Consider the following 23770-nt stretch of genomic DNA (forward strand, 5'->3'; position numbering starts at 1 on the left):
GATCATCACAATACTAACAGTTGAGAGACAATGCAAGTTAACTAATAAAACATGCTAGGCATCCTGCCAAAATACCAGTGTCTGACTAATAATTTCAATCATTTTCAGTTTAAATTGGATTATCACCTTATGAAGTCTCATTAGAAATTTATTTTTTTGTTTGAAAATTTTAAGTGACACATAAGTCAATGTTGAAAATGATACTAAAAACCAAAGAAGGGCTTCCCTGGTGGCGCAGTGGTTGAGAGTCCGCCTGCCGATGCAGGGGACACAGGTTCGTGCCCCGGTCTGGGAAGATCCCACATGCCGCAGAGGGGCTGGGCCCGTGAGCCATGGCCACTGAGCCTGCGCGTCCAGAGCCTGTGCTCCACAACGGGAGAGGCCATAACAGTGAGAGGCCCACATACCGCAAAAAAAAAAAAAAAAAAAAAATTGCATGTTTAGAATTTATATCAATTTTATTTTAAGGATATTAAAAATATTGAAAACTATTTACTTTGATCTTATCAAGTTGATATTTGATTTCACATAAATTCAGTTTTAACAAAAGAGTTATTTGAACTGTTCTAGTTTAGTTATTGGTCTAGTTGAGTAACATATCCCAGAAAAAAAAAAAGAGAATCCATCAGAAAAATACAACAGTTCTGCAAAAAATCCCTGGAAAGTTTCATCTATAAAATAATGTGATCATCCACAATAGAAGATTCAGAGAATGTTTGGCAAACCTTCCATAATGTAAGTCTCTATGGTTTCTAGTAAAGACTTGCTTAAATAAAAACATATTCAAGATTTAATATTTTTCAAGTTAGTCTTTATAAAAATACAATCATTTTAAATTATTAATAAAAATTATGTTGGCTATTGACACAAATCCTTAAGTTGCCTACTGCTACATTTCAAACATTTTGTTAAGCTTAATTGTACTTCTAATTATAAATAATTTTCAAAAATAATATGTAAATAAAAATCACAAGACAGTTAAACAAGAACAGAATATCTTGAAAAACCTGAATCTGGACAATCTGAATCTGAAAAAAGATATCAATGGATATGCTGAGTATATATCTCAATGTTTTAAATTTGTGATATATTTAGATGTCTGCATTCTCATCTCCAAATTGGGAATAACATTACCTTGTCTGTAATTACTTATGCTAGCTAATGAGAAAAGAGAAATGAAAGAGCTTTGTATACCACAAAAATTCACTGTTCTTCAAAAGTAAAATATTATTACATATATAATTAATATATATGATGAAACTCCTTAGTGACTATTTCAAAATGTTACTTGTTTGGATATTTTATAAGCCTCTCATGTTTCTGTGAATAACTCAAAGTAGTAAGCAAATCATTTTCTCTCAAGTGGCAGTTTACCTTATTTTGTAGAAAGGAAGGAGGCACTATTCAATTGAAAAAGAAGAATCAGACCATTTGATGTCAGAGCTCTGCCGCATTAATCTTGGGCAAGTTAACTACCCTTTTGAAACTTCATTGCACATACATAAGAAAGGAATGTAGAAGTCATATACAGAGAGCATATCCAGCACCTGTTACAGAGTAGATACTAACTCAGCAGTTAACATTCTTCATTTGCCCTTCCACATGAGATTCTGAGGTTCTATTTCATCATAGTTGTCTTTAATCATATCTTGAGGTTGAGATGCATCTAGCCGATCCACGTGGAGATGTTACCCTGAAGAAAGTAATATTGTAGGTTTCTTTAAATATATTTGCCAATCATTAATTCAACTTTTAGCAGTTCTTCAGGACTCAACAGCTTTTCTTTCAGCCTTCCCTAATGCCTAAGGCTGTGTTAAGTATATTTTTTTATATTCTCATATCATTTTGTGTTTATTCCTAGGAGAGCACTTTCTATATTGCATTATAATTACAGTCATCTCACAGTGTCCTGGCCCTGGAACCAATCCCGTGAGGATACCAAAATACAAGGATGCTCAAGTCCTTTACATAAAATTGCATAGTATTTGCATATAACCTATGCACATTATCTGTATACTTTATATCATCTCTACATTACTTATAATACCTAATACAATGTAAATTCTGTATATAGTTGTAAATACAATGTAAATACCATGTAAACAGTGACCAGCTCATGGCAAATTCAAGTTTTGCTTTTTGGAACTTTCTGGAATTTTTTTTTCAAATGTTTGATTTGTAGTTGGTTGAATTCAAGGATGCAGAGCACAGGGATATGGAGGGCAGACTGTATTTGCTTTCTTTCCCTATTTCTCCTCAACTGTAAACTCATATGTTTTATGCATTACTGTACTCCAGTGCCTAGCAAAGAGAAATACATATTTGTTAAATGTGTGGACTGGTTAAGTTATTTTATCAGGGTTGTTTGCATCTCTGCATGAAGTCCAGCTTCTCTCCTTCCATTTGTAACCAGATACAGTCTCTGTGCAAGGTAAATTTATTCAACCTCATTCTTTGCTTCATCCTACCTGAGGCGGTCAGGGCTTCTTTGGACTAATTTTAGACAGCCTTTGTTTGACTTTCAGATATAACAATCACTAGCTGTGCAAATTTGGGGAGTTACTTAACTTCTTTGTGCATTACTTTCCTCATATGTAAAATGACTATAAATTGTGATAATGGTTAATCATAAGATTCTGTGAAAATTAAATGAGTTACATGGATAAATAAGCTAGTATAGGTAGGATGCTGCCTGTTACTAAATAAGTTTGCTATATTGGTTCCCACATGCTCTTTCAACATCACTGATCCTAGTCTAAGTTAAATGTAAGTGGGACCATTTTAAAATTAATGACAATTTTATTTATAAATCATTTAATACTAAAGTAATGACAAGGAATATATTTTGGCAAGAAGGTTCAATAGGTACAGATTTTCTTACGCATATATGTATGTGTCTGTGTGTCTGTATATATGTATATGTATGCACTTTTTACTCAAGGACTTGGGAAATAGTATAGGTATGTTGAAAACTAGTATTTCATAGTTGCAAGACTATAGTCATAGAAGTCTACTAAGAAACTGATTTAAAACATAGTTTTGTTTTGGACAAACTAATATACACAGAAATAGTAATAAAATATGTATTTTTAAAAAAGGTTTAATTTAATCATTCAATTCAATTTAATCCATTATAGATATTTCTATTAATCTCATTCTTACAGTGTTCTGAGGATAAATTCTTTAGTGGAATTTTTATAGTATTATGATTATAGCTTTACTATGCTTCCTACTTTTTCTATTTTGAAATAACACTTCCTGCACATGCAAAGTAAGGTGGATAACTGAAACAAGTATCTATATATTCTAGATTTTAAAAATCTTTTGATTTCAATTATCTAGATCTGTGCTTTCCAGTCCAGTAGCCACAAGTCACATGTGGCTATCTGAACACTTAAAAGTGAAATGTGGCTGGTATGAGTTGAGATGTGCTGTAAGTGTAAAGTAACTATAGGATTCTGAAGACTTAATAGGAAAAACATGTAAAGTATCTTATTAATAAGTTTTATATTGATTAGATATTGAAATGATATTTCAATATATTAGGTAAACAAATGTATTATTTAAATTAATTAAATTTTTTTCTTTATATAGTTTTAATGTGACTACTAAAACACTTGGAATTACATACGTATTTCATATTGTATTTCTATTGGATATCACTGATCTGGCTAGTTCAAATGAAAGTAATTTTTTAAAAATTTTGTTGGTCAAGAGAAAGAAACCTCTTTATCCATTTTACTTTGTGAGCATAAATACAATCTGAAATATATTTCTAAAGCTAATGTTTGACGTAAAGTTAAATAATTATATATGTTTTTAAGCTGTACTAAATCTAAAAGAGCAACAGTCCACCCGAGATATTTTTATATACTGTCCAGTCTAGTAGACAGTCCTCAGATTTTTACTCTGAATTTTCCCCCTAATTTCTAACCCATGCTGATATCAGTATATAGATACATTACATACACATGTATATAAATACATACATACATATATATAAGTGAAGGGAAAGGGAAAGTTCTTCCTTATGTAAGAATGACAGCTAATAAATGTATAAGACTTAGAAAAATCACAGTTGGTAAATTATTATAATGATAATTTATTCAGGCAAGAATGAATCACGAATGAATACTAAAATGACTGGGTAAAATTTTACTAAGGACAAAGATATTTAAATAGGTATACAAGTGGCAAAATATTTACTCATTATAAAGAGAAAAATAGTAATTTTACAACAGAGAATCCCGGCAAAACACTACCTTAGCCAAGTGATCGAAGGTAACATCACCAGTAATGCAAGGAATCAAGAATCATGTTGTTATGATGTAAAGAAAAACACAGAATCACCTCTTTAATATCCCTGCCAAAATGCAAAAATTGAATTTAATCATGAGAAAATATCAGGTAACCCAAAATCAGGAACACTCTACAAAAGAACTGTCTTATACTCTTCAAATCTTAGAAGTCATGAAAGACAAGAGAAGGCTGACGAACTATTGAAAAAACTCAGGAGACATCTCAATTATATGCAGTATGTAATCCTGGACTAGATCCTGAATATGGAGAAAAACCGGATTTTTTTTGCTATGAAATGTGTTACTGGGATAATTGGTAAAATGTGAATGGAGTGTGTGTTGATAGTATTATATCAGTGTTGATTTTCAGATTTTAATGATTGTACTGTGATTACAGACAATAGTGTCCTAGTCTTTTAGGAAATATTGAAGCATACAAGAATAATGGGTTAAATGGCAATTTCCTCTCAATTGGTTCAGATGAAAACATTACACACACACACCACACACATACACATACATACACATTTATATACAGGCACTTATGCATACAGAGAGAGACAAGACAGAGAATGGTAAGGCAAATGAGGTAAATTGTTGACATTTGACATTTTACCTGGGTGAATTCTTTGTTCTATTTTTGTATCTTATCTGTAAGTCTAAAATTATTTCACAAAAAAAGTCTTTAATACATGTTAAGTGGCATCCAAGGTAAACCTTGGGAAAGTGCTGGTAGTTCCTTCTTTGAGATAGGAAAGAAGCAATCTTTGGATGGACACGAAGCATCTAATGACATAGACAAATATTCTGAAAAATATTAGAACCATTTGTTTACTTTGCTTAAGCTCCGCAATGCCCTTAGCTCTCTTCTTGTCTGATCATATGCAAAGGTGGCAAAAAGCTGTATTAAAATGTTTTTTCCTTGAGTTAAAAAATGAGAGAAAAGTCCTAATGAGTTTTGCTTTTTTTTTTTTTTAGTTTTGCATTTTGATTAGCTCAATCAGTTCAAATAAGAAGAGCCATTCCCAAGGCAAATAGCAAGCTCCACAGCCCTCCTCACTTCCTTAGTGTTGCCACCTGTGTTTTGAAGGGCTTCTCCACACCCTTCTTTCACATCGTGGTTTTTGTTGTTTTTTTTTTGCGGTACGGTACGTGGGCCTCTCACCGTTGTGTCCTCTCCTGTTGCGGAGCACAGGCTCTGGACGCGCAGGCTCAGCGGCCATGGCTCACGGGTCCAGCCGCTCCGCGGCATGTGGGATCTTCCCGGACCGGGGCACGAACCCGTGTCCCCTGAATCGGCAGGCGGACTCTCAACCACTGCGCCACCAGGGAAGCCCAATACTCAGTTATTTTAACTTTACCTCCAAAGCAATCTTTCTTTGTTATAATTCCATCACCATAAAATAAAATTGCATCTGGAAACAGATACTAAACTAATAATCATAATAAAGTTATCAACCTAACTCCACTAAGCATTTTATAAATTCCCTATTATTTTAAACCAATGACCATCTTCTCTGTGCCCTTTTGAGGATAATTCATTTTTTGTTATCAAATGTTTTATTAAAAATGCTTCTCAATTTGCAGTATTGAGACAACAGTAACTTATGAAAAATTCTTAGACATACATTAAATTGTAATAAAACAACCAAAAGTGTCCAGAAATGATTCTAAGTTAGATAATACAAAAATCTGGGTCCAGAAAGAATTTTAAAAGATAATAAAAGTAGTGTCTGAGGACCACTTCTGACATTCCTTAACCTTGTGACACTAAACAAATCATTTGGTCTCTGAGCCTCAAACATAAAATAAAGAGGTGGAAATAGATTTAATACTTTGATTCATTGGCAAGTATAATTTGAAGGGTCTTAAACGTCTGCAAAATGCAATGGTTTAATTCTAATTTATATTTTTAAGGCTCCAAATACTTTAAACAATAAATTCTCAGTAGATTTTATACAAGGCATTTTCTTGAGTTTTGCTATTCAAGAAATGACTAATTATCAAACTATATTATGCTAGTGACACAAATAGAATTTTGTAACACAAATAGAATTTTATAATATGTTCTACATATAAAATTTAATAGAAAAAATGCAGATGACTTACAGTTCCATTCTGGAAGTATACAGAATTCCCAGTGACCTATTTACTAAATAAAACTCTGCTACTGTGATGTTCTCTGTATTGCACAGAACACTATAAACATACACAAAATGTCCTTTATTTCTAATTCATTTGAATTACTTTTTCCTCACCTTTATTCAACAGGGAAAAACAAAAATCCAAACCTCTTTAATAATAATGTTATTCATTAGTAGATGCAAAAATAGTTTTGACATTTTTACCCCATCAAGGATAATAACAAATGAATGCTATAGAATTAAAAGAGATTGCCCATACTATATTGCTTCTTCCTGAAAGTAAAACAACAAAGAAATCAGGTTTCATTTTCAAAGGGAGAGATTTCTTACTGTCAGGGTTTTTTTTTTATTATTAAACTTATTATTCTAAGATAATTATAGATTCATATGTAGTTATAGAAATAATACAGAGATCTATATACGCTTTATCCAATTTTTCTCAAATGTAACATCTTGCAAAATTATAATACAATATCACAAGCAGAATATTAGTATTAATATAGTCCAGATACAGCACATTTCTGTCACCACCATGATCTCTCATATTGCCCTTTTATAGCCACATTAAATTCCCTCATGCCTTAATCTTTGGCAACCATTAATCTGTTCTTCATTCTATCATATTGTCATTTCAAGAATGTCTCATAAAGAGCTTTTCTCACTTGGCATAATTCTGTGGAGGTTTATCCAGGTTGGTGACTGTATCAATAGTTTATTGTGATACATGTATCACAATTCATTTAACTAATCACCAGTTGAAAGACACTCTGTGTTGTTTCTAGCTTTTGTCCATTAGGAATAAAACTGATATAAATATTTGTGTACAGTTTCTGTGTAAACATAACTCTTCATTTCTCTGGGATAATGCCTAGGAGTGAAATTGCTGGATCATATGGTAGTTGCATATTTCATTTTATAATAAACTATTTTCAAGAATGGTTGTACTAATTTACATTCTCATCTGCAATATATGACTGATCCAGTTTTTCTGCATCATCACCAGCATTTGGTGTTGTCACTTTTTTTTTGTTTCTGACATTTTTGTAGACATTTAGTGATATCTAATTGTGGTTTTAATATGCATTTCCCTAATGGATAATGATGTTAAACTCTTTTCCTGTGCTTATTTGCCCTCTGTGTATCCTCTTTGGTGAAATTTCTCTGCATGTCTTTGCCTATTTTCTAATTGGAGCTTTTTTTCTTTTTTCTGTACTCGAGTTTTACATGTTGATGTATTCTACATAATAATCCTTTCTTGGATATGCAGTTTGTAAATATTTTCTCTCTGTAGCTCATCTTTTCATTCTCTTAACAGGGACTTTCCAGACCAAAACTTTTTGATTAAAATAAAGCCCAATTTATCATATTTTGTTTTCATGTATTGTGCTTTTGATGTTATGTCTAAAGTCTCTATGCCTAACGCTAGAGCCTGAAGATTTGCTTCTAATGCTTTTCTGAAAGTTTTATAGTTTTAAAGTTTACATTTAGGTCCTATATCCATCTTAGACAATTTTCCTTTTTTTCCTTTCCTTTCCTTTCCCTTTCTGTCTTCCTTCCTTCTTTCCTTCCTTCCTTGATTCCTTCTTCCCTCCCTCTTTCTTTTTCTTTCTTTCTTTCTTCCTTTCTTCCTTTCTTTCTTTCTTTCTTTCACCTGTCGATGTTTAATTGCTTCAGCACCATTTGTAGAAAAGGTTCTCTTTCCTCCATTCAGTTGCACACTTGTGAAAAATCAGTTGGTGATGGCCATTCTGACCAGTGTGAGGTGATACCTCATTGTAGTTTTGATTTTCATTTCTCTAATAATTAGTGATGTTGAGCATCTTTTCATGTGTTTGTTAGCCATCAGTATGTCTTCTTTGGAGAAATGTCTATTTAGGTCTTCCCCCCGTTTTTTGATTGGGTTGTTTGTTTTTTTGATATTGAGCTGCATGAGCTGTTTGTATATTTTGGAGATTAATCCTTTGTCCATTGCTTCATTTGCAAATATTTTCTCCCATTCTGAGGGTTGTCTTTTCATCTTGTTTATGGTTTCCTTTGTTGTGCAAAATCTACAAACAATAATTGTTGGAGAGGGTGTGAAGAAAAGGGAACCCTCATGCATTATTGGTGGGAATGTAAATTGATAGAACCACTATGGAGAACAGTATGAAGATTCCTTAAAAAACTAAAAATAGAACTACCATATGATGCAGCAATCCCACTACTGGGCATATACCCAGAGAAAACCATAATTCAAAAAGACACATGCACCCCAATGTTCACTGCAGCACTATTTACAATAAACAGGACATGGAAGTAACCTAAATGTCCATTAACAGAAGAATGGATAAAGAAGATATGATACATATATACAATGGAATATTACTCAGCCATAAAAAGGAATGAAATTGGGTCATTTGTAGAGACATGGATGGACCTAGAGATTGTCATACAGAGTGAAGTAAGTGAGAAGGAGAAAAACAAATACCGTATATTAGCCCATATATGTGGAATCTGAAAAAATTGGTATAGACAATCTTATTTATAAAGCAGAAATAGAGACAGACATAGAGAACAAATGTATGGATATCAAGGGGGAAAGGGGGGCGGGATGAATTAGGAGATTGGGATTGACATATATATACTATTGATACTATGTATAAAACAGATAACTAATGAGAACCTACTGTATAGCACAGGGAACTTTACTCAATGCTCTGTGGTGACCTAAATGAGAAGGAAATCCAAAAAAGAGGGGATATATGTATAGCTGATTCACTTTGCTGTACAGTATAAACTAACACAATATTATAAAGCAACTATAATCCAATAAAAATTTTTTAAAAATCTGTTGGGCCTACTTGCATGGTATATTTCTGAATACTCTTATTTTGTTGCACTGAATAGACATTAAATGTTTCTATACTTCCACCAATACCACAGAGTCTTGATTAATGTGCTACATAAAAAGTCTTGAAGTCAGAAAGATGATTTGTTCCACTTTATTCTTTATCAAGATAGTTTTCAGCAATTCCAGTTCCTTTGCCTTTTTATATAATTTTTTTAATGATATCATCTATATCTACAAAATGTATTGATGGAATTTTAATACGAATTGCATTAAACCTGTTTATCAGTTTGAAGAGATTGATATGTTTACTATTTTGAATCTTGCAACATTTGAATACAGTTTGACCACCCATTTATTTAGATATTTTTTTCTATTTATTTTATTAACGTTGTGTTTTTTTCACCATACATGTCCTGAACATGTTTTGTCAGATTTACACAAGTTTAAAAAAAAAATTGTAAATGATATTGTATTCTTGATTTTGTTGCCCACTTGTTCATTGTTAGTATATAGAAATACAACTGATTTTTGTGTGTTTATCTTGATTTCTGTGGCTTTGCTGAACTCATTATTTCTAGAATATTTTTGGTAGATTCCTTAGAATTTCCTATGTAGACAATCATGGTTATCTGCAAATAAGGACAATTTTATTTCTTCCTTTATGGCCTATATGCCTTTTCTTCTCTTGCTTTACAGAAATGGCTAGAACTTTTAGTACCATGTTGGATAAGAATAGTGAGAGTGGGCATCCTAGCCTTGTTTCTGATTTCAAGGGGAAAGTATTCCATCTTTCACCATTAAGTATGTTAGCTGTAAACTTTTGTTGATGATTTTATCAAGTTGAAGATCTTCCTCTTTATTCATATTTTCTAAGATTTTTTTTATCATGAATGCATGCTGAATTTTGTGAGATGCCTTTTCTGCATTGATTTATATGTCTATGTGAGTTTTCTTTTTTAACCTGTTTAATATGTTGCATTACAGTGCTTGATTTTTAAATATTAAACCAGCCTTTTAACCTTGAAATAAATCCCACTTGGTTATTATACATAATTATTTTTATGTATTGCTAAATTTCATTTGCTAATACACTATTAAGGATTTTTGCGTATATATTTGTGAGAAATATAGGTTTGTAGTTCTCTCTCTCTTTTTTTTTTCTTTTTTTGTACTCTTTATGTTTGATTTCAGTATCAGGGTAATACGTCCTTCAAAAGTGAATTGGGAAGTATTCTCTCCTCTTCTACTTTTTGGAAGAGATTGTGTAGAATCAATGTTAGTTCTCTTTAAAATATTTGTTAGAATTTTCCAGTGAAATCATCTGGCCCTGGAGACTTCTTTTTTGGGAGTTTTATAAATATAAATTCGATTTCTTTAATAGTTATCATGCTACTTGAATTATCTGTTTTGTATTTGGTGAGTTGTAAATGGTGTTTTTCAAAAACAAGTCTATGTTACCTAAGTTGTCAAACGTATATGTACAGAGTTGTTTATAGTATTCCCCTATCCTTTGGATGCCTGCAGGGTCTGTTTCATTCTCTATGTCATTTCTGATATTAGTAATTTGTGTCTTTTGTTTTCATTGTCACCATTGCTATAATTTTTCAGTTTTATTTATCTTTTACAGAACTAGCTCTTTATTTTCTCTAATGATATTGATTTCTGCTTTTATATTTATTATTTCCTTCTTTTTGCAGGTTTTCAGTTTATTTAGCTCTTCTTTTTTCTAGGTTCTTGAGGTGGACACTTAGATTATTGAATTGACAATATTTTATCTCAGCCCTGACATAGTTTTGTCCCATGAATTTTGATGTATTGTATTTTTATTTTCATTCAGTTCAATGTATATTTTAATACATTGAATTGAATGTATTTTTTTTCCTTGGGACTTTCATTTCAACCCATGGATTATTAAATGTGACTTGTTTCCAAATGGTTGTAGATTTTCCAGTTATCTTTCTGCTATTCACTTCTAACTTGACTCCATTGAGTTCAGAGAATACACTTTATAATTTCTATAGTTTAAATTTGTTGAGGTTTACTTTGTGGATGAGGATATGATATGATCAACCTTCCATGGACACTTACAAAGAATGTATAGTTTGTTGTTGGTTGGGTGCTCTACGAATGTTGATTAGAATGTTATGTGATGGTGGTGTTGATTTTTTTCCTATATAATTTCTGATATTCTTTTTATTCTATCAAATGTTGAGGGAGGAAGTACAGTCTACAACTATAATCACACATATGTCTATTTCTCCTTCAGTTATATTAATTTTTGCTTCACATATTATGCAGATCAGTTGTTTGATGTATACACATTTATAATTACATGTCCTCTTGGTTGATTGACATTCTTATTTTATAAAGTTCCTCTCTGTCTCTAGTAACTTTCTTTGCTCTGATTTTTACTTTATTTGATATAAATATAGCCACTCCTGCTTTCATTTAATTAAGGTTTGCATGCTACCTTTATCCATTTTTTTTTTACTTTAAAACACCCTGTAAATTTGTATTTGAAATGAGTTTCTTATAGACAAAACAGAGTTGGGTCATGTTTTTAAATCAATTCTGTCCATCTATGTTCTGCCTAGTCTTCTCACCACCTCAATCCCCAGCAACCTCTGATCTTTTGATTGTCTCCATAGTTTTACCATTTTCAGAATGTCATATAGTTGGAATCATATAGTGTAGGCTTCTTTCACTTAGTAATATGCATTTAAGTTTCCTCTGTGTCTTTTCCCAGCTTGATAGCTCATTTCTTTTTAATGTTGCATAATATTCCATTGTCTGGATGTAACACAGCTTATTTATCCATTCACCTACTGAGGGCACCTTAGTTGCTTCCAAGCTTTGGCAATTATGACTAAAGCTGCTATAAACACGCATATACAGGTTTTTTGTGTGAACATAAGTTTTCAACTCCTTTGGATAAATAAAAAGGAGTGTGATTGCTAGATCATATGGTAAGAATGTGTTTAGTGTTGTAAGAAACTGCCAAATTGTCTTCCAAACTATCTGTACCATTTTGCATTCTTACCAATAATGAGTGAGAATTCCTGTTTCTGCACATCATCACTAGCATTTGGTGTCATGTGTTCTGGATATCAGCCATTTTGATGAGTAGTGGTATCTCATTGCTGTTTTTTTGTCTTTCTTTTTTTTTTTTTTTAGGGAGATTGCAATTGACACATATACACTATTTTTTTAAATTAATTTATTTATTTTGGGCTGCATGTGGTCTTCGTTGCTGTGCATGGGCTCTCCCAGCCATGGCAAGCAGGGGCCACTCCTCATTGCAGTGCACGGACTTCTCATTATGATGGAGTGTCTTGTTGCAGAGCACGGGCTCTAGGAGCATAGACTTCAGTAGTGTGGCAGGTAGGCTCAGTAGTTCTGGCTCGTGGGCTCTAGAGCGCAGGCTCAGTAGCTGTGGTGCATGGGCTTAGTTGCTCCGCGGCATGTGGGATCTTCCTGGACCAGGGCTCGAACCCATGTCTCCTGCACTGGGAGGTGGACTCTTAACCACTGCACCACCAGGGAAGTCCTCATTGCTGTTTTAATTTCCATTTCCCTGATTACTTAGCATCTTTTCATATATTTATTTGCTATCTTTATATCCTCTTTGGTGAGGTATCTGTTAAGGTCTTTGGCTAATTTTTTATTTGGGTTTATTTCTCTCATGGATTGCTCCTTTTGTGTGCTATCTAAAAAGGCATTGCCATACCCGAGGTCATTTGAGTTTTCATTTTCTTATTGTTGCATTTTAAGAGTTCTTATATATTTCAAATAACAGTTGTTTATCAGATGTGTATTTTGCAAATATTTTCTCCCAATCTTTGGCTTAGCTTCTCCTCCTCTTTACATAGTCTTAGGCAGAGCAGAAGATTTTAATGAAGTTCAGGTTATCAGTTAATTTTAATGAAGTCCAGTTGTTCCAGCACCATTTGCTGAAGAGACTTTGTACCATTATAATTACCCTTGCTCATTTGTCAAGTTCATTTGAGCATGTTTACAGGGGTCTATTTCTGGGCTCTCCATTCTGTTCCATTGATCTACTTGTCTATTCTTTCCCCAATGTCACTCTCCTGAATACTGTAGCTTTATAGTAAATCTTGAACTCAGGTAGTGTCAGTGGTCCAACTGTTCTCCTTCAAAATTGTATTGGTGATTCTGGGTCTTTTGCCTCCCCATAAACTTTATAATCAGTTTGTCAACATCCACAAAATAATTTTCTGGGGTTCTGTGTAAGATTGTATTGAGTCTATTGATCAAGTTGGGAAGAACTGACAACTTGGCAATATTACTTCTTCTTATCCATGATAAATTTAGTTTATTTATTTAGTTCTTTTGTTTCACTCATCAGTTTTATAATTTTCTTCTTATAGATCTTGTACATATATTGTAGGATTTATACCTAAGTATTGCATTTTGGGGGTGTGCTAATGTAAATTATATTGTGTTTTTAATTTCAGATTTCATTTGTTCATTGTTGGTATATAGGAAAGTGACTGACTTTTGTATATTAAGCTTATAACCTGCAACCTTTCTATAACTGCTTATTAGTTCCAGGAGGTTTTTAAAAAATTCTATTGGATTTTCTACATGGACTGTTATGTCATCTGTGAACAAAATTGTTTTATTTCTTCCTTTCCAATCTGCATACTTTGTTTTTTAATAATACACACTTTTTAAATTTATTTATTTATTTTTGCTGTGTTAGGTCTTTGTTTCTGTGCTAGGGCTTTCTCTAGTTGTCGCAAGCCGGGGCCACTCTTCATCACGATGCGCGGGCCTCTCACTATCGCGGCCTCTCTTGTTGTGGAGCACAGGCTCCAGACACGCAGGCTCAGTAGTTGTGGCTCACGGGCCTAGTTGCTCCGCGGCATGTGGGATCCTCCCAGACCAGGGCTCGAACCCGTGTCCCCTGCATTAGCAGGTGGATTCTCAACCACTGTGCCACCAGGGAAGCCCTCAATCTGCATACTTTTTATTTCCTTTTCTTGTCGTATTGTATTAGGTAGGATTTTCAGAACAATGTCAAAAAGGAATGACGAGAGGAGACATCTCTGCCTTGTTTCTGATCTTTGTGGGAAAGCTTTTAGTTTCTCATAATTAAATATGATATTAGCTGTAGGTTTTTTTCTAGATGTTCTTTATCAAGTTGAGGAAGTTCTCCTTTATTCCTAATATACTCTGAGTTTTTATCATGAATGGGTGTCCGATATTGCCAAATATTTTTCTGCATCTTTTGATATGATACTTTTTCATTTTTAGCCTGTTGATGTGCTGAATTACATTAATTAATTTGTGATGGCTAAAAGAGCCTTGCATGCCAGGGATAAACCCCATTTTGTCATGGCATATGATTCTTTTTATACATTGTTGGATTTAATTTGCTAATATTTTGTTTAGGACTTTTGCATCTAAGTTTGTGAGAGAGATTGGTCTGTAGTTTTATATTCTTTAAATTTTTCAGGTGTATCTTATAATCTGGAATGTGGCCTATCTCAGTGAATGTTCCATGTGAGCTTGAGAAAAGTGTATATTCTGCTGTTGTTGGATGAAGTAATCTATAGATGCCAATCATATCCAGTTTGTCGCTGGTGTTGTTGAGATCAACTATGAAATGATTTTGTGCTTGGACAGTGGATCTGTCCACCTCTAATATAGGGGAAGTAAAGATTCTGACTATGATAGTGGAATTCATCTATTTCTCCTTGGAGTTCTATCAGTTTTTGCCTCATATAGTTTAGCCTTTTCTATTTTCACGTAAGTGTGTTTTAGTTGCTTGCTTAAGCATTTTTATCATGGCTGCTTTAAAATGTTGTCAGATAATTCTAACATCTCTATCATCTCATTGTTGTCATCTATTGATATCCCGTTCTTAATTGTTTAGATCTTTCTCATTTGCAGTATAACTGATTTTCTATTGAAACATGAACATTTTTGTATTATGTTATGAGATTCTGGATTTTATTTAAACATTTTGGTGAAACTGGTTTACCCTGACAACACTTTGCCAGGAGAGCTGGGAGTTCTGCATTGTTACTGGCAGACAGAAAGTGTTTGGGTTGAAGCTGGGTGAAAATATATAAGGGTTTATTACATTATTTTCTCTATTTTTGTATATGCTTGGAGATTTTTATACTAAAATTAAATAAATAAATAATATCTAATAATATCTACATTGAAGATACATTTTTTTATCAGAGCCTAACATATTCACTGGACACTCAATGAATAATAAGTAAATAAAATAACATAAAATAAAATATCTATACCAAAAAAATATTTAAACTGGGCTTTTAAGGTGAAACTTCATAAATTTTTAGGCTATGTTAGAGCATTAAGCTTATATGATAAACCTGGGACTTCAAAATATGAAATATCAGCAATGAGAAACAAATTCTTTGTTTTTACATAGAAAGTTCCTTATTCTTTAATTTACTCCACCATAAGTTGTATGGGTGGGGCATGTCAGTATGACAATACAATTAAGATATATTTAATGCAAAATGAAATTGTCTGCTTTTGGTTTCTTCTCTTATTAAAGTTTCATATTAATGACATGTCACCTTAAGATACACGCTTAAAAATGACACACTATAGTCTTAAACTTTGGTTAAACTCACATTATAGGACATTTTATTATTAATTTATAGTTTCTATTGCTCTTCCAAAGCAACAAACTTCCTTCAGTATATTTAGGGACTTTAAAAGAGTTATATATTAGAAATTAGAAGGTACCTAAGCAATCATGCAATTCAAAGATCTAATTTTACAGATAAAATCATTTAGTCCCCCTAGAGGATGTGTATGTGATTGTTTGTACAACATCCTCTGCCCCAGATTTCCTGGTAACTGTATTTCACCCATTCCATCCACATGATTTCTACTTTTCATCTTAGTTTATTTCATTTTAACCCTGGCCACAGTTGATTGTTCCAGAAGTTGGTATCTTTACAAAGGTTGTTAGATTTTGATAGGCTCTAAGTTATAAAATTGTTAGCAGCTGTGCTTTCTATCCTTTAGGAAAATAATCTTCTTGGCAACAAGATAGAAGGCTAAAACTGGTAAAGAGAAACAGATATGAGAGCCACATCAGGACTCAAGTCTCTGACCCCTGCATCCCTGAGCCTCTGCCCAATGCTTGTTTATTCCATTAAATACCCCAACATCCTCCAAATAAATTTCTTCTTTTGCTTTGGCTAATTTTAGTAAATGTCATTGCAATAGAAAGAACCCTAATTAACAGTGTTATGAAGGTTAAGCAATTTATCCAAGGCTTCAAAACCAGTTCAAAAGTTGCTTTGGAATCCAGATATTCTCCCAATCCAGTAATAGGCACTAATAATAGGCACTAATAGGCAATTATAGGCACTTGATGAAATCAAATAGACTGCAATATATCATGTTTTCTAGAAATTTGTGATACATTTTATATATGACTATTATGTTGCACTGTCTTTAGTAGAACTTTGTCTCAAGTAATGAAAAAACATGCTTCATTTGTAACTTCTAACACAGTTGGACAGTTCTTACAGTGGAAATAACGTGTCTGGGATTTGCAGTCAAATACTGTCCCACTACTGGGCATATACCCTGAGAAAACCATTATTCAAAAAGAGTCATGTACCAAAATGTTCATTGCAGCTCTATTTACAATAGCCCAGAGATGGAAACAACCTAAGTGCCCATCATCGGATGAATGGATAAAGAAGATGTGGCACATATATACAATGGAATATTACTCAGCCATAAAAAGAAACGAAATTGAGCTATTTGTAATGAGGTGGATAGGCCTGGAGTCTGTCATACAGAGTGAAGTAAGTCAGAAAGAGAAAGACAAATACCGTATGCCAACACATATATATGGAATTTAAGGGGAAAAAAATGTCATGAAGAACCTAGGGGTAAGACAGGAATAAAGACACAGACCTACTGGAGAACAGACTTGAGGATATGGGGAGGGACAAGGGTAAGCTGTGACAAAGTGAGAGAGAGGCATGGACATATATACACTACGAAATGTAAGGTAGATAGCTAGTGGGAAGCAGCCGCATAGCACAGGGATATCAGCTCGGTGCTTAGTGACCCCCTGGAGGGGTGGGATAGGGAGGGTAGGAGGGAGGGAGACGCAAGAGGGAAGAGATATGGGAACATATGTATATGTATAACTGATTCACTTTGTTATAAAGCAGAAACTAACACATCATTGTAAAGCAATTATACCCCAATAAAGATGTTAAAAAAAAAAAGTGTAGCACAAAAAATGGGGAGGGCAGCAATGTATAAAACAAGATTAGGAAAATAACGATGATTGCTAAAGCTATGAACAAATGGAATTCATTATATTATTTGCTCTTTTTTGTGCATGTTGTAAAATTTTCATTGCACAAAATTATAAGAGAATATATTATAATATCTTGGAAATTACAGGTTCTCACTAAATACTGGCTATCTCTATCCCCCATACTCCAATTTGGAGGAGAAATAGGAAGAAATGAGAGTAACCAAGAAAGGTAGGGACTATACTTTCTAACCCTGGGTACATCTGCTTTCTGAATTATGAGTGATAGAAGGAATTTTAAACTTCAGATCTCTTAATAGCTAGTTACAAATTCTATCCACTCTTCCCGTGTCTTTCACCATTTGATCATTTCATCATTTGACAATTTCTATGATACATTTTTATTGCATTTTATTGCAATTTCACTTTTTGACTCACTTTTGTAGGTATAGGAAATGAAAACAGTTTATTTGTAAAAATGGGATCATCACTTGTACTTTGGTACCTTTTAAGTTTATGGGTTTTTTGTCTCAGCTTCTTTGTTGTAGCTAAATTTAAATGAAACTAGGAAAAGTCTTATAGTGTATTCATTGGGGGAAAATATGTATAAATGAATATACAGTATATTTTCTTTGTTCCTCAGTGTTTTGTTTTGCTTTTTAAAAAATGGAAGTAAAAGCACAAATGCTAACAGTAGGTATCAATATAGGATACCAAATTATACAATTTAGGAGGCACTATTCAGGTAGTATGACTGAATAGTAGACTATATAGATTCTACTTATTTCTATATTCTTTATTATTCTGTATACATGTTAAGCAAATAGGCATTTCTTTTGTAATTAGAAAAAAAATGTATAAAATTTTAAGTGAAGATCTCTGCAGTGTATTCCAGTCTGGGTAGCAAGATTATTTTGGTTGGAATAAAAAATCATCTAAACAGAGCTGAGATGAGAGGAAACCATTACAGAGAGGACAGAAATCCATTCCTTTCCTCAAGGAGAGAGCAGGTAAAATTCAATGGAAATCCATAAGAATGAACACTTAAGGGCAGCTGAAGAATTCCTCAAATGCCCATGAGTGAGAGCAGATAAAGGGCCTAGCCATGCCACCTGTAAGTTTACCCATTTCCTATCTTGTGCTACTATTTCTGTAGCCTAAAAATCATACTGAACTTATGATCAAACTTGGCCTTTCTCAAGTAGGGGGAAAACAGGAAGAAAATGGCACCAACTCAGTAAATTGGAACCAACATCCATCTTTCTAGAAACTTAGGAAACATCTTTGACAACTTAGGAAACAATCGTTGACAAACATCACTGACAACTCTCTTTTCCTTATCAAATCCTCCACCGAAGTCTATAGATTTTATTTCTTACATATCTATTTGAATCCACTGACCTCTCACTAACACCATCTACTGCTATTTTAATCTAAACCGCTATAATTCCTTGCTTGGACCACCAAAATAGATGACTAACTGGTCTTCCTGCATCAACTCCAACCTTCCTCTATTCTGCAACCAAGATAATTTTTCAAAACAAATCCAATCTTGACACCTTCTCAGCTTAATATTCTTCATTGTTCTCATAAAATAAAGTCATTAATATATTCCACAAGGCTCTGTGTGGCCATATATTGAAGTGATAAAGAAGAGAAACAAATAACTTTATATAAAATAACCTCATCTTTACAAATTACACAAATTACACCTCATCTAAAAATTACACAAATATACAGACACACATGTATAAGTATATATATATATATACACATACACAAAAAATGAGGAAATTTTGTTTTATGTATCTATATAACACAAGCATATAGAAAGAGGTGCAAAGCTATTTATTACTTAGGGTGGGAACAAGGTGAGAAGGTAAATAAAAATAAAGAGTTGATTGAAAAGGAAAGGGAGGAAATAGAGAAAAGAAGAAATAAGAAAATAGCCATTTTTTTTAATAAAAGGACATTTATATATGACTCCACTTATACAAATTTATACATTTGTGTATTTGTTGAGGGAATCTTGCTAAAGAATGATCACTAAATCGTTAACAGTGGTGGTTGTTTGCTGATGGAATTTCACTATTTTTTTTAAAAATTTTACATTATTTTCATTTTCTAAAAACAAAGCACATGGAGCCTGAAATCAGAATATCTGGATTCTTATCCCAATTCACTGTGTGTATTAAACAACTTGTCATATCAGGATGAGTACTGAATCTAATTCTTCCAGTTTCCTCTTCAGTAAATGGAAATAGTAAATAGTATCATCTATGTGCGGTCAGTGAGACAACTGAAGGATATAATTCACATATATCTCAGTACTGCAGGTTGAAAGTAATCAATAAATATTAACTATTATTATTTTAAGATGGAAAAGAATTTTAGTTAAGTGAGAAAAGCCCGATAGAAGTGACTGCATGTGGGGAGATGCTGGTATGTGCCAAGCAGAAGGTAGAGGTTGGTTAGTTATTCAGACTGGTCTTCATGATTGTATTAGTTTTCTGTTGCTGCATAATAAATTACCACAAAGAGTAGCTTAACACAATACCCATTTATTACCATACAGTTAGGTAGGTGAGAAGTCCAAAAGAGTGAGGTTAGGCTCTCTGCTCAGCATCTCAAGTCAAAGCCACAATCAAGGTTTTAGCCAAGCTTCGTGCTCACCTGGAGCTTAGAGTTCTCTTCCAAGCTTGTGTGGCTGAGGCAGGATGCAGTCTCTTGCAGCAAGAGCACTAAAGTCCCTGTTTCCTTGCTGGATCAACAAATGACCCCACTACACTTCAGAGCCTTCCCACATTCTTTGCACATGGTCCCCTCCATCTTCAAAGCAAGCAAAGCCTGAGAACCTCCCTCACATCAAAATCTTTCTTCAAAAACTCAGTCACTTTCAAGGGCTCACCTGATAGATCAGGTCTATCTCAGATAACTTTGCTTTCTTTAAGTCATTGTCTCATGTAAGATAACCTAATCATGAGAGTAACTACCTCTTCATATCCAGAAGCCCCCATGTGAGAGAATCTTGGAAGACCATGTTAGAATTTGACCTAACACAATGATGTTTCATTATCTTAGACTCTTTTATTTATTTGAGGGTCAGACATTCAGATTTTCTATTCCAGTAATTCTTTTGGTGGGATCTATACCATTTAGTAGCATGTGGTTGGGGTTTTATTAAGCTAATCATAGTCTCTTGAGAGTACACTTAATCACACTGACTACATCAGTGTACTAGGAGAGGTGGGTGGGAGAAAAGGTGTTTACTTCTATCTAAGCTTAATTTTATGCTTATATGTTGGGTTACATTATCTTCATCATTTAAGACTACATAATATGGTACCCAAAGTACCAACAATAATCTCAAGAAACAGCAATTTTCCATATTTCAACATAATTTTACTCCTGTTACGTTCTTCCTTCTCTTCCTCACTTCCTCCACAAAGAAAGATGCAGAGGTAGAGGGGAAAGTTTTGAAAGCGAAACATTTATTAATATTAATAATGACAAATATAAGCCTAGTATACAAAAGTGACAGTAAAGTGCTACTCACGGCTTGAACGTAAAATAATTTTACTCTCTGAAATTTAAATACTGTATAATCAGAGTAGTGATACACTCTGGTAAAATAAAGTAAGACAGGAACATCATTTTTTCCTTCATTATTTGATACTTTTTAAACAGTTTAACATCTCAAATCTGGATCACCTTACAACTGATGGATACATTTATAGTGAGTTCTGTCTTTCAGAAAAAAAAGAACAGTTAATATATTGACAGAAAGTCTTAGAATAAATAGAGAAAATACTAAATAACTTGTAGCCAGCAAGACTGAAGTATTAAATAACTAAAGAAAAAAGTGCCGTTTAACAAGGTCAGATTTTTAATTGAAATGGAAAAAAATGGGGGAAGTAGACTTCAGCAATGTTCATTTAGATGTTTTCTAGGAATACTCTTGTTCAAATTCTTGATATAGCCATCATGGTAATAGGCATACCTCTATGTAAAGATGGATTTTGCAAATACACTTAATTTTTCTCTTCATGCCTCTTCTATTCTACTCTGTCTCTTCTGCTTGTTGAATCCTACTCATCTAGGAAGCTTGTCCTCATAAAATTTCCCTTAACTCAGGCTCAACTACCTACCACCCCCTCAATTCCCACAGCAACCTATGCCCACCTCTATCACTGAAATTACCACATTGTACTTATTTATTAGCTTGTTACTCAAACTTGTCTTGCTTATCTTTGTTTCCCAAGCACATGGCACAGTATTTGTGGCTGAAATATATAAATGGATGAATGTTGGCTTAAATCACACTTACCAAGCTGAGTACTCTATTTCACTGTGTGTCAGTGGTATCTGAGTCCACACACAAATGGCTTCACACACCCTTGCTGGGAGAGAACAGCAACGCAGAGCATCATGTTTTGATATTAAGAGGGTCAGAATATTATTTTTATTTAAAAAGAAACATGGATATATTATGAAGTAAACTATAAAATATGTAAAGATATTTAAGTTACATTCTTAGAATTCAAGGTTAGTTTTTTCAAGCTATATCCCCAATCTCTGTCCATAGAAGCATGTAGAGAAAAATGTTTGGAAGCCTGCCTAAGCTTAGGCCTAGACCAAAGCTCTCTGCCTCACTTTATCTGTACCTTTCTGCTCTCATCTCCATGGGAGTGGCTATGGCATTCAGCCAGCTATTCCCAGGAGGCAAGCATGCCCCAATTTGAGAAGTTCTGGTTGGCTAAATTATCATTCAGGAAATATTATCTCCAGTAAGAAGACTGAATAAGAAGATTGAATGTTTGTCTGTCTAAGACTGAAGTCAGAACTAATATATGATGAATTTACCAAGCAAATGCCACTTGGCAAGTCCCCTTTGTGGCCACAGCCCAAATATTCTGATTCCTCAAACTTCGACATATTTCTTGTACGTTCTATGTTACATATTGATTAGAGAAAAATGATACAGGACATCCAAAAGTTTTAGTCAGTTAGGTAAAGCCAGATTTCAAACATTGTCTAGTAATAACACCCAAAATTCATGTTTAATAAATATCTATTACAGGTTGCTCACTATTATGAAATAAAGCAACTATATCTATATATCCATGATGTATGAAAATTCATTCATTTATTGAACAAATATTTATTGAGAGACGTATTATGTGTTAAGTGTCTGAAACACTGAGGATGCAGTAGTGAACAAAACAGTAATCCTGCTCTCATGGAGTTTATAGTCTAGTGAGGGAGACATAACACGCAAGTCTATATCTGCCATGTCTGTGTACTGGGGGTAAAGAGGGAGGAGTAGTCAAGGAAGGGGCTCTCTGATAAAGTGACATTAATGTAGGAATCTCTAACTGGAGGGACTTGTGTTTTTGTTTAGTCTTACTTTCTTCTCTTTTTCCTCTTTCTTCTTCTTACTTCCAAGTAACTAATAATAAGAATATTCAGGGGCTTCCCTGGTGGCGCAGTGGTTGAGAGTCTGCCTGCCGATGCAGGGGACACGGGTTCGTGCCCCAGTCCGGGAAGATCCCACATGCCGCAGAGTGGCTGGGCCCGTGAGCCATGGCTGCTGAGCCTGCGCGTCGGGAGCCTGTGCTCCGCAACGGGAGAGGCCACAACAGTGAGAGGCCCACGTACTGCAAAAAAATAAATAAATAAAAAAATAATATTCAGAGGACTGGCTTATTCCAGACTAACTGCAGAAGGTATACCTTCCGTGCATGCTAGCATGACCAAACCATGTGTTAAATCCAGAGACAAACACAAGTTATCTACCTATGGCAAGCAGGTTCATTCAAGGTTTGAACTGTAACTTGAATTATTCCTTAAGAACATACAATTTGTTGAGCTTAAAAGCTGTTCTGCTATTCTTTCTAAAAATGTACTTTTAAACTATTTCTATCTCTCTTGGTAACTTCAGGCAGGAAGGTTGTTTTTAGCATTATTCTTTTCTCTTTAAACTTATGAAGGTGACTGTTTGCCTTTAGCAAACGTTTATTCTTATTAGTCTTTCCAGCCTGCTTAATGAGCATCAGCTCTCACCTTTTGGCTTCTATAGCTTAGATATTTTATTCTGAAAGTACTGCATTCATGTAAAAAAGTGATACTCTGTATTTGTAACTATAGCTAGAGAAATCATATGTACAGTGAAAATAAGCCTCAATGAATATTTCTCACAGAGAAT

At 33.7% G+C, this 23770-nt stretch overlaps 1 protein-coding gene across 1 annotated transcript in view; it reads right to left on the reverse strand.

Annotated features, from left to right (window-relative positions):
• Positions 1–1570: 1570 nt before the first annotated feature.
• Positions 1571–23770, reverse strand: part of LOC115859650 (pancreatic alpha-amylase) — a 57386-nt gene continuing 35186 nt past the window's right edge. Inside the window, exons 12-14 of the mRNA XM_060301901.2 lie at positions 21893–21965; positions 4263–4363; positions 1571–1693 (exon numbers count right to left, since the gene is read on the reverse strand). Of these exons, the coding sequence (XP_060157884.1) occupies positions 4288–4363; positions 21893–21965 (149 nt within the window). The 3' untranslated portion in view covers positions 1571–1693; positions 4263–4287. The remainder of the gene's footprint in view (positions 1694–4262; positions 4364–21892; positions 21966–23770) is intronic.

The sequence above is a fragment of the Globicephala melas genome, chromosome 1 (genome assembly GCF_963455315.2).
Source record: "Globicephala melas chromosome 1, mGloMel1.2, whole genome shotgun sequence".
In the NCBI taxonomy this organism is placed as follows: Eukaryota; Metazoa; Chordata; class Mammalia; order Artiodactyla; family Delphinidae; genus Globicephala; species Globicephala melas.